Source organism: Camponotus floridanus, unplaced genomic scaffold (assembly GCF_003227725.1).
Source record: "Camponotus floridanus strain SB8 unplaced genomic scaffold, Cflo_v7.5 scaffold23, whole genome shotgun sequence".
In the NCBI taxonomy this organism is placed as follows: Eukaryota; Metazoa; Arthropoda; class Insecta; order Hymenoptera; family Formicidae; genus Camponotus; species Camponotus floridanus.
In genome coordinates this window covers 809,671-821,432 of record NW_020229359.1, presented here as the reverse complement: position 1 = coordinate 821,432, position 11,762 = coordinate 809,671, and the positions used below count along the sequence as shown (strand labels likewise).

At 31.1% G+C, this 11,762-nt stretch overlaps 2 protein-coding genes across 2 annotated transcripts; one reads left to right on the top strand and one right to left on the bottom strand.

Annotated features, from left to right (window-relative positions):
• Window positions 1–542: 542 nt before the first annotated feature.
• LOC105250700 (serine/threonine-protein kinase 16) lies at window positions 543–3,716 on the bottom strand. The gene is made up of 6 exons (XM_011256928.3): window positions 3,324–3,716; window positions 2,791–3,025; window positions 2,500–2,704; window positions 2,259–2,413; window positions 2,026–2,160; window positions 543–914 (listed from the first exon to the last, which is right to left on the bottom strand). Exons 1-6 carry the CDS (start codon window positions 3,431–3,433, stop codon window positions 798–800), a joined length of 957 nt encoding a protein of 318 aa, XP_011255230.1. The 5' UTR covers window positions 3,434–3,716; the 3' UTR covers window positions 543–797.
• A 405-nt stretch (window positions 3,717–4,121) lies between these two features.
• On the top strand, window positions 4,122–11,108 carry LOC105250701 (probable maleylacetoacetate isomerase 2). Its single transcript, XM_011256929.3, has 5 exons — window positions 4,122–4,301; window positions 5,557–5,608; window positions 5,963–6,111; window positions 6,183–6,387; window positions 6,747–11,108. Exons 1-5 carry the CDS (start codon window positions 4,284–4,286, stop codon window positions 6,974–6,976), a joined length of 654 nt encoding a protein of 217 aa, XP_011255231.1. The 5' UTR covers window positions 4,122–4,283; the 3' UTR covers window positions 6,977–11,108.
• The last annotated feature ends 654 nt before the right edge of the window (window positions 11,109–11,762 follow it).

Below are 11,762 nucleotides of genomic sequence, written 5' to 3'. Positions count from 1 at the left end.
GACGTCACATCGGACGATCTTTATCACGTATGTGCATAAATACGTGAATCGGTTATGAAACCAATCATTGCCAATTGTCTTTTAGATAGAATTAAGTCACAATAAAATATACGATGCATCATAAAATAAAATAATTACAAAATAAGATATAAGAAACCTTCGAATTAAAATATTAGAAAAAATAATTACAGCTATGTATCATACAAATCATCGTCTATCTAACAAAGTAAATTTAAATATATTGAATTATTTCTTTCTTTGAACATGAAAAGAATTTTTTTTACACTTAAGTTATTTTGAATATAAAAAGAATTTGTTTGCATTTAACACATCTGATTGTACTTACGCTGGAAAAATAAGTAATATTTAGTAACGTTAATGTATACATTTCTCTTTCGATGAAATATTTATATATATATTAAAATATTGCTTTTATTTTTTTACATTGTAAAATTATATATAATTAAATATGTGATATACTATAATTATAAATTATATGAAAAATGGATGAAATTTTTAATATTTGTCATGTGTATTTAGTATTTTTGAAAATAATTTTTTGTTCTTCTCAGTATTATTTTTATAATCTCTTCATGATTATCTTTTTTGCAAATATAATTTGTTGATGTACGTGATTATGATTCACGATATTTTTCATATTGCTTGTAGATCTTTACAAATAGATACATAAATGCATTCTTTTTTTTCTGTTTTTTCTCATACATTTTTTGCTTGATGTTGCATAGTATTTCTTAAAGGCATAATCTAAGCCATTGCAGTATATGCCATGTTAGCGATTACACTCTACCTTCCAACTTGGCAATGGTATCGTGCACACTTTCTATTACACTATATATATATGGACGTTCCATTGGATTGACTTTCAACATTGACAGGATTAAGTCTTGCATATCCTGAAAAAGAAAAATATATATTTATGATCCTTGAAATATTAATTTCAAGGATACAAGACATAAATAAGATGCAAATAAGACAAAAACCTGCCCATGGAGAAATCTAACTTTATTTAAAAGTCAAAATAAAAATATATTGAATTTAATGTATTTATTATAAATTAAATTTAATATATAATTATAAATATTTATATGAATATTTTATTTTATTACAAAACTTAAGTTAAAGTTATACATATATATTTTAAAATATAAAAAAAGCTAACAAATTCGATAAATATGATACTTTGAAAGTTCATTATATAAACTAAAGAGAAAATATTATAAAATAAATATTAGTTATTTATAATTAATTATTGAATACAATGCAACCTAATTTTACATATTTTCATGTATAGTGTTACAAATTTAACTTACAAATATTTAATCAACGAAATTAATAATTTTCTTTTACATATTTTTGCATATTTTAAATGTTAATTTTTTTAATACTAATGATTGACAAAGAAATAAAGAGAATGTAAATGTCTTATATTATTAATATCTAAATCATGTGAGAAAATCATATGAGAAAACATACTGACTAATTATGTAACAAAAAATACTATATATTTGAATTAAAGATATGTATAATCTTCTAATTTGTATAAATTTCTTTGCTCAAAAACAAGATTTTAATAATAATTTATATAAACTGTTATATATATATATATATATATATATATATATATATATATATATATTCGAATTTTGACTGATCAATATTCAATAAAAGAAATACGTAATATTAAATATTCTTAGTAAAAAAAGTTATATAATATTAAGTATATTATTATAATATTATGTAATATTGTATAATATTCATATTAAATATTTACTTTAAACTAAAAAAAATAATAATAAATATTTAATGAGACATAAATAAAAAAAGTTGAATATAATACTGTAAACTAATTCATCCATAAACTTCATCTATAAACTAATACAATTTATAATAAATATTTCATTATTTTATATATCATCCAAAGATTTAAATTTTGAAATAAAAAATTAAAAATACTATTGATAATATTTATGATAGATTTATAAGAAACACAAAACATATTATTACCTCGTTATACGGAGTATTTTCCGGAAATGTTACATGTGCACTCATTACGGCAAGAGCTACACTGTCACCACGTTCATAAACAGTATCAAAAGGAGATTTAAAATAACATAATGCATATAATATACATCCCAATGACTGAAAAAAGGTAAATTTATAATAAAATTCTATATCAAGTCAATGCAAATGTCATTAAAAATACATTGAAAGAAGCATAGAAATACTGTAACACTTACCCAAATGTCTGTTCGTTCGTCAACCATAGAATAACTCTCAACGTTGAATAGTTCTGGTGCTCTATATGGCATAGAGCATCTTTCAGCTGCTAAATCTTGTAAAACCCGTGCAGCTTGAGTACCACATACTTGAACTCTAGCAGTTGCCATAGAACCTAAACAGTGATTTAATATTTGATAAAGAAAAAATTTACATATGATAACTAAATGTATTAATAAGATATAGTAAAATATAATCTACCCAAATCCATAATAATAGGTGTTCCATCATCGTTAAGTACTATATTTGCAGTTTTTAAATCTCTGTGAGCAAGAGGTTCTGGTTTTATTTCATGAAATGCTTTCACACCCTCGCAAATCTGTAGAAAAATGCTGAGAATATCTATAGGATTCATGTAATCACAATTTCTTGCTCGTCGTTCCAATTCATTTGCTACAGTTCCTTTCTGAAATGACATCAAATTTAATAGATTTATAAAACATTGCATTGCATGAAATATTACAGTTTTATTAAAAAGTTGTGTCAACTTACGTGATAATACGGTAAAACAATAAATACTTCACTCGTCGTGTTGAGAATTGGATCCGCTGTACCTATACGTGTCGAATCTATGCATTCTATAACGTTTGGATGCTTTATCAGCTTATAATATTCAATTTCTCTCATTGCTAATTGTTGGTCCTCTGATCCATAGCAAACAATTTTCTTAATAGCATATTTTTTATGTGTAACAACATCTTCCACTAAGAGTACCGTACTGAATCCACTAAAAAAATGGAAAATTTTGCTGTTTATCTACTGTTTTAGGAAATATTCATTGCCTTTGTAAAATTTATAAGAGACAGTATCCTTTTTTGCAAATTAAAAGATTTTTTATTCTTACACAAGAGATTCCTTTGTTTTGCATCGAGCAAAGTAGATTAAATTATTTGTTTAGAAAGATCAAAGAATTCTAAGGATATATTATTTTATGCAACTTGTCGTACAAACCGTGCGATTGTCAATAAAAGTAAAAAAATTATGAAAAAATTATGCGTATTAATAAATTTATTTGAGAAACTTACCCTTCACCGAGATGTTCGCGGACCCTGTATTTCCTCGAGTTTACCGTAATAGTCTCTTTGGCGCATATACAACCCAATCTTAAAATTAAATTTAGACCTAGACTATTCATTTTCACAGTTGTTTATTATCTCATCGCGAAATCAAATCGAGATAGATCTGGCGAGAGAGAGAGATATCTCGCCGTTCTCTCTCTCTCCTTCAAAACATCAAACGTTATTGTGACACGTCAATTATAAATAGGTTAGGTTGAGAATTTCTTCGACGACGCTTACGCCAAAATCTTTCGTTACTATTGCCATCTATCGCCATTTTAGAGTATTTTTTAATGTTCCATTTTCCGGCTGGTAAAATCGCTTTTTAAAGGTCTGTTCGTGTTGTTCGCACTACCTAGATTTTTTGTATTTCCCTCTCTCTCTCTCTCTCTCTCTCTCTCTCTCTCTCTCTAACGTTCAAATATACAGGGTGTCCCAGACCACCTGTACACCCCTTTTAAAATGAATGGTCTGGGACATCCTGTATATTTATCTCATTTTGCAGAAATTTTTTTAAAAAGTGCAAGCAGGACGAAAGCAGACTTTTATGTCAGATAGAAAGAGTGACATGATAGTATTATTGATGATGTGATAGTATTATTGAATTCCTAGTGATAGTGCTGAATATTATCACACAGTATTCGATCTAAAACTCCAACAAGAGTCCAAATTCTCACTTGAGGTACCCTCTACAATTCACATGGTTCTGCTTATCGGAAAGTCGGGCGTTGATTGGCCGGTCGAGAAAGTAGCGGTGGGACGAGGAGGAACGACTGGCAATCGAATAAAAGGGGGAGGAGGTGCGATTTCGCGCGTTCACCGCGATTCCGAATTATTTCTGACAGATTGACGACGGCAGGCCGCGTATCGGGAGTCACTGGCCGGATAACGAGACTGACAGGCGAGTGCTAGCGAGAGATCAACGAGATGTCCGTGATGGGTAAGGTAAGTGAGTGCGACGATTTAACCTTCTCGCCTACAGTAGGCGAGAGCAGCCGGGTGATGAGCTCGCTCGTTCTCGCACGTCGTTTCCTGCATCGCCGAATCTCGCCATGACGTCGTGGCACGTTGACACAAGCCGATGAAGCCGGCGACCCGCCTGAATCCTGCGTGAGAATTGCAATAAATTCGGACCCTCGGTGTCGCGGTCGCGCGAAAACGATCCATGTATTTAGCCGCGACATTGGCAGAAAAGTATAGTCTTTCCATATCGCGGACGACGTGGAAAATTGAGCTTTATATTGATCTCAGTCTTCGATAGCGGACTCGCGAAACGCGCTCACCGCTTACTCTACTCCGGAACATCCTCGATTGACAAATGTACGTGCCTTGTAAATGCCTCGTGTATATGTGTATGTGTGAGCGACCGATTGCGCGCGCGCGCGCACGATTACTATTTCGCTCAAAATTCCAGCGAGCGAGTGACAACTTGGAAATGTCAATGCAGCTCCGAGAACGATTAGGCGTTGAAAGGATATTATTTCAAAATATATTTCTTCAAAAATCTTTATTTCTGAAAGATAAATAATATTAAAAAATAATAATAAAGCTTCTTAAAAAATATAAAGTTTACATTTATCTATGTTTTTTTATTTTATTTTTAATTTTATATCTATCTATATTATTTATCTATATATATTTATAACAATTATTTTACAAATTGATTACTTTTCATCGTTTCTTAATAGAATTTTGATCCCCACAACTATCGAGATTAAATTAAGCTTTTAATCGCTTATGCTTTTAAAAATACATTTGTGTATAATGAATTGACTTTTTACGTATGATTTTGAAACATGAAGGAAACTTTTAAAATGTTAAATTTCTTTTGGGTAACTTGATTATAGAATTTTTTATGTCAGTAATTTCTTTTACAAGCTCGTAAAAAAATTTACTTTTTCCAAAAAATAATTACTTTGCATGAAATATGTAGCTCCGAATTATTTCACAGATTGAGAAATTGACTATTATTAGTATCGTATGGATGATTGAAACGTTGTTTAATAAATGCACATTTTAATACTTACGAATCATTCCTATTTACTAGTGTCCTATCTACTCCTGTTATCGCTTGTAATATTTTTTTCTAACGCGCGACTGTGATTTCATGCATCATTATGATCGGCCTCGAGCATGGAAAGTTTTCAAGGTCGAATGAATTTTGTCATGTATTTATATTTTTTCTCATCTTTTTCGATAGCCCGTGCTTTACTCCTACTGGCGGAGTTCGTGTTCCTGGAGAGTAAGAATTGGTGAGTGCTCTATTTAATAATTATATAAGATATAATAATTTTATGCTGCATATATAAACTGCACTTACGTAATTTACTTTACTTTTTCACTTATGTATTTTGTACATACTTGATTCATTCATTTATAGCATCAACTAAACTGTGATTTACAAAAAATATAGATAATGAGTTATTTTCTATAATAATTTATAGGAAATATAGATAAAAAGTTACATTTTGAATTCATCGAGCCTTTATGTAACAAACTTCTTTATTCTTAATGTAATTAGACAGAATTTCATTACTGTTGTCCAGATAGCTTCCTTTTCAAAAGTAGGTCCTAATAATCTAATAATAATATATATTTATCACTAGCATTGAATCTAAAAGAGATACCATATGACATAAAGCCTGTAAGTCTGGTAAAAAGTGGTGGAGAACAACATTCCAATGAATTTCGAGAGATTAATCCAATGGAGCAAGTGCCTGCGCTCCATATTGACAATCATACGTTAATAGAGTCTGTAAGTATACTTGATTACATATTGCACCAATTATTCTTTAAAATTTTTAATAATAAGCGATTTCTTTACAGCTAAATATTCTACAATACTTGGAAGAAACTAGGCCGAATCGTCCACTGATGCCAGCGGATCCTGTCAAAAGAGCCAGAGTAAGAGAGATTTGCGAAGTAATTGCCAGTGGCATACAACCATTGCAAAATCTCGTTGTTTTAATCTATGTCGGAGAGGAACGTAAAAAAGAATGGGCGCAGCATTGGATCACTAGAGGATTTACAGGTAAGTCATAAAAGTTTGCTATAAATGATAAGTTTCCCTGTTTTCTTTGAAACCTTTTTTTTGCTTTGAGATTTAAGTAAATAATCTGTTTTTAACTATCATTTATATAACTTTTATATCTTGATATCGAATTTTACATATTCATAATATGAAGATTATGAACGTTTGCAATTATAATCATGTACATATATCGCACCTAAGATTGAAAAAAAATTAGATAACATCAGCATCTTTAAATATATTGAAAATAATACTAATATATAAATAATAATATGTTGGAAAAAATGACAAATATAATCGTTAATGAATTAAATAGCGACAAACAACTCGAGCAAACACTGATAATGTTGTTTTTTCAGCGGTAGAAAAGTTGTTATCATCGAGCGCGGGCAAATACTGCGTTGGCGACGAAATTACGTTAGCGGACTGTTGCCTAGTGCCACAGATTTTTAACGCACGAAGGTTTCACGTTGACCTAAGACCGTTCCCCACGATTCTGAGGGTGGACCGTCATTTGGAGCATCATCCGGCCTTTACTGCGGCTCACCCCAACAACCAGCCCGACTGTCCACCGGAGGCGACCAAGTAGCAAGCGAGGCAGACCACCCTTTTTCTCTTCTAATTCTTTAGGAGAGTAGAAAGAGGTGGTCCAACATTATGTGGTCTCATAGTGACAAAAGGTGACACGAGATTCATTCTTTGCATATTTCACGTGCACTTGAGATCGTACTAATCATTTCTCAAGTCTCTTGTTTTTATATCGTAAATAAAATTATAATCTAGCAAAGAAAAGATAGCAAATTGCTAAATCAAATAATATAATATGTCATAAACATTCATTGCGTATATCTTTAATTATACAAGCGCGTTTAATTGTAATGACGAGTATACGAGAAGAATACTTTTAACTCGTACTATCAACTGATAAAATGCTATTATATATTTTGATAACGATATTTATATCGTTCATATATCAAGAAAATGTCCGATATTAATTGCACCTTTTATCACTTATGAACTGCATATCGGTACCGAAATGGTTAACGGTTAGCAACAAAAGCGAGTCTCAGGCGGCGGTTTTGATTTTAGATCATGTCGCTTATTTTTAGAACACGAACTCGCGCCATTTCTGTACTAGCAAGGGAAAAGAAAGAAATATTGGCCTATTTTTTAAGTTTTGTTACGTTTTTATACGATTTTACATGATTGATCGAAATTTATTTTCACATCGATATTTTACAAAGATATATTATTGACCTATCCCGAATAGGTTCTGTTTTGAAATCAAAAGTTTACTTTTTATATATACTTATTATAATTTTTTATTTTTCACTTTTGTTTATATAGTATAAGAAAAAAGAAGTGGATGTTGCTATTAAATCCTAGCGAATACTCCAAAATCTTCGCTGGTACGTAGGGTAATGACTCTCGTATTTACGCGATATATACGAAGCACACACGAATAAATTCATAATGCGAAATGATCAATATTCGAAGGGAAACGTGTAATAAGGGAATGCGCTCTGCTCAATATCTCCCAGAATACCTACGAAAAAAGTACAAATCTCACATTTTTTTTTGATATCCCAATCATAGAGTGCATTAGATTTGTTTATTTTTTTTTATTTGCATCTTTTGCATTGAAATATTCAATAACTAATATTTGATTGATGCTTATACTTCATCTTGTTCCAAGATAATTTACGCAGCAGCCTAATAAGATATATATTAAAGCAACAGCCTTTTCTTTCTCTAAATGCTTGCATTTGACGCTTCTGTTATCTTTCGTTTTTTTAGAGTAATCAAAAATTTTTTTGTTTATATTTGGGAAATGTTTAATTTTCGCAATAAATGCGAATAAGGCAAATAGATTTATCATATTTTTTTTATACATATACGATACGCCGTGTAGTATATTTTTTTACTTTACAAATTTTTAGGTTTAAATAATATTTTCTCAGAAATATACCGGATTTCTTGATACATATATTTTTTTAAGATTCATAAAAAATGGATTTAATATGCAACTGTAATTAAATAATCTGTGATTTGGAATTATGTTGTGCAAAACCGAAGTGAGACGTTGATGCGAAGATTAGAATGTGCCATTGAAATGCCGTAGTACAATCGCGAACGATTTCAAACACAAACGAGAGAGATACGTGTGTCGACAGAATCAAAGTGTATATTTATGCTCTTACAAATAGTTTTTCCGGGTTCAGAGCATGTAACAAACAGAGAGATATTGATATTTTTCACGAATGTTTTTTATAGGATCGCTCTCATTGTAAAGCTGTGTTATATACATGGCTCTCGTGTGCCCTTCGAGAAATTTTATAAATGCAAACGTATCGTTTGTCAAAAAAAGTCAAGTCCTGTAGATATATCGAACACGACCGATCTCTGAAGGCCGATAATCAAATTACATCTGGCATTCTTCCTTATTGCCGCGTTATCCTTCTTTTTTTTCTTATTTTATAAACATCATGACATTTGCACATATTTGAAAAAAAAAATCATTATTATTATGATATAAAGTCAATGATTTTTTATATATCGCGTACGTCGTAACTGCCTTTTTGAGAGTTTGACGAGTACTTCTTCCAGTAGCCTCCAGCCTTCGCAATTATTTTTCTATAGCAGATGTAGTGAAGATATAATTCATGTAATGAAGATATAATTCTCTTTGTGCGCTTTCCAATGGTGGATTAAGGATCAAATCAATCTCAGGATGTCTCACAGTTAAATCATCAACAAATTTTGTCAGTATATTTTTACTGATACAAGATGTCTTATATCAATTTTATATCTGAACACATCAAGCATTATCACGTTATATTAAAAAAAAAGAAAATACATTGCGCTTAATTTTTCGTTCCTATGCCATTCTCTGTTTCTTTCAAGTTAACATCATTAAGGGAATTAAATTTAATATCTTATGAATTTTGACGCCTTTATCTTGTTTTAGTTCAATGAATGGCAAATCTTTTCGATGAATTCTTATTACAAATCGATTCTTGTATAACTCATTTGCTTTCACGTTTCCACATTTTAATATTTTCATCATAATTTTTTAATGAAGCGTACATATCCATAAAATACACTGACAAAGTTTAATTGTTTAATTCTGGGACACCCTGTATAATGATTGCAATCTGAGACGTCCTATGTCGCGCAGTATTTTGGGACGAGTAAGAACAGGTGTGTCTATACACACGCTCACACATAGACGTATATTAATCGACCGAGTGATTAAATAATAATGTATATAATCTTTGTATGCGCGAGCCACACATTCCCCTCCGACAGACCGCTCTACAAATATCCGCAATACCGAGCGAAATAAGCATACTCGCGAAATCGATTTAAACTCTCATGCGTGTTTGCTACGTTTTGATAACAGCGCCTATGCATATTATGTGATGATTCGAGAGAGTTATGTGCGTAGAAATGTGCGAGTTAGAAGGATCTCGTCGTAATAAACGCGATGATCCTTGGCGTAATTAAAGGTCAACGGATGAGATCTGAATGTGATCTTATGCCCGTTTATCGAATTTTTGTACCCGAGTTACGAGAACTCGTAAAAGCGGACAAGTTAATAATTTTGTCGAAACTGAGCTGTGTTATTTGTAATTATCGCGGTAGCTCTTATACGATATTATAAATATATATCTTGATAGTTTCGAAAAATTGCAATTCCGCAAAGTCGACCTATGATTAAACGAAGAATTTTCATCTATTTAGCAGCTCTGGAGCTTAATTCATTAAAAAAAAACAGAATTGTATAGTTCATTTCTTAGAATATTATATTGTTTTAGATAGAGTACTCCCCTTTTTCCACAAGAACTTTTATCTTCAATTTAAATAAATAACTTGCAAATCGCCTTTATTTTATATTTCTACGGGAGAAGGAATGTCCCAACCGTTTTTGTGCTTCTTTATTCCTCACAGTTCCCTAAAGAATAGCTTTACAGATTTTTACTTGTAGACTTTTTGTCCTGTAATTCTTCTTTTGCTGTAGACAAACGCTCCGCTTCTGTTGATCCTTCGCTAGATCTTCCGGTATCTCATTTTCGACAAGCTGACATATTATCCATATTAATATATGCGTGAGAAATATAAAAACGACACTCGCATTGTGCAAGAGAGCAATGAAGTGGTAAATCAATTGTATATTTGTTTTATTACTTTACTTCCGCTCCTCTTTTTCTTCTAATCGTATTTTCGATTATGGTTCTAGAATTTAGCTTTAAGAATGTAAGCTCGATTTTTTTGTACCGTTTTTACGAATCCATCTGGATAATCCGACCGAGAATAATATGGCAATAAGTATGCCGTACAATTTTCTCCCGTTATAATCGTTCTAAATCGATTCTTATAGACGACGTAACATTTTTTACGCGGAAGGATGCGTGTGAAGGCCGTTTAGGAGTAAATGAGAGCGTGTACAATAAATGTAGCGACTGACACGTCGATCTCTTCGATACGAGGAAGAGTACGAGGGGCGCGTAGATATTTTGTAAGCGAGAAATAAAAATGATGTATGTTCACACAATGCTTATATAGCGAATAAAAGATTCTGTGTCAATAGTGTATGTATAACTACGTTTGTGGTAGAGTCGCGAAGGAAAGAGAAAGATCAAAACAGTAAGTGCATTCATAATTGTACCGTCATTATAGCCGAATAAAACTACGTTTGGTCTGTAGTGGCATATTTTTTACTATGAGCGAGCTTTTTTTCATGTAACGAAAGATCTACAAATATATATAAACGCTAAATGATAACTTTTACCGTTTCTTCTGTCTGCCGCAGAAAGATTTCTGCGAATTTTATATTTTTACTTTTGCACAAAAGTTCCTAAATTACATTCCCAAATGTAGAAAAATTATTTAAAGATCTTTTTTTTTTTCTTTTTCTTAAGACTCTCGAATATGTTTCCTTTTTATTATGATGAAAATAATTTTATTAATCTTCGAGAGAGAGATATTTTTATTGCAACAATACAAGTACATTAATTTATAAAATAGAAACGATATATATAAAAAATAAATATCTGACTTACCGATGAAAACTGCATCAGATACTTTTCTTCTTCTGGTTTTCTCGAGTTGTCTCTTTCAAAGAGAAAAAGAAATTCTCTTTGACAAATCGAATCGCGATCGAAACGAACATAAGTCGCGATATTTCACCATAAATTGATGCATGGTGCGCGCAAGAGCTCGTAATAAACTGTCGGGACTAATTATAATTATCTGTACAAAAATAGCTTTTTATTTCTTACTTCTTTAAGAGTTTACATTACATATCTTTCTCTTTTATTAAAAACTCGATAATAAGATCGTTCGAAATAGACCGTATAATTCTCGATCCGCCC

What these genes read in the sequence shown, in the direction of transcription:
- LOC105250700 (XM_011256928.3), bottom strand. Translation starts at nt 3,433, where the DNA reads ATGAATAGTCTAGGTCTAAATTTAATTTTAAGATTGGGTTGTATATGC. An exon ending in CGCGAACATCTCGGTGAAGG is followed by an intron (nt 3,026 to 3,323) that starts GTAAGTTTCTCA and finishes CCATTTTTTTAG; the next exon opens with TGGATTCAGTACGGTACTCT. An exon ending in AAAATACTCCGTATAACGAG is followed by an intron (nt 915 to 2,025) that starts GTAATAATATGT and finishes TTTCTTTTTCAG; the next exon opens with GATATGCAAGACTTAATCCT.
- LOC105250701 (XM_011256929.3), top strand. An exon ending in TTCCTGGAGAGTAAGAATTG is followed by an intron (nt 5,609 to 5,962) that starts GTGAGTGCTCTA and finishes ATTTATCACTAG; the next exon opens with CATTGAATCTAAAAGAGATA. An exon ending in GATCACTAGAGGATTTACAG is followed by an intron (nt 6,388 to 6,746) that starts GTAAGTCATAAA and finishes TTGTTTTTTCAG; the next exon opens with CGGTAGAAAAGTTGTTATCA.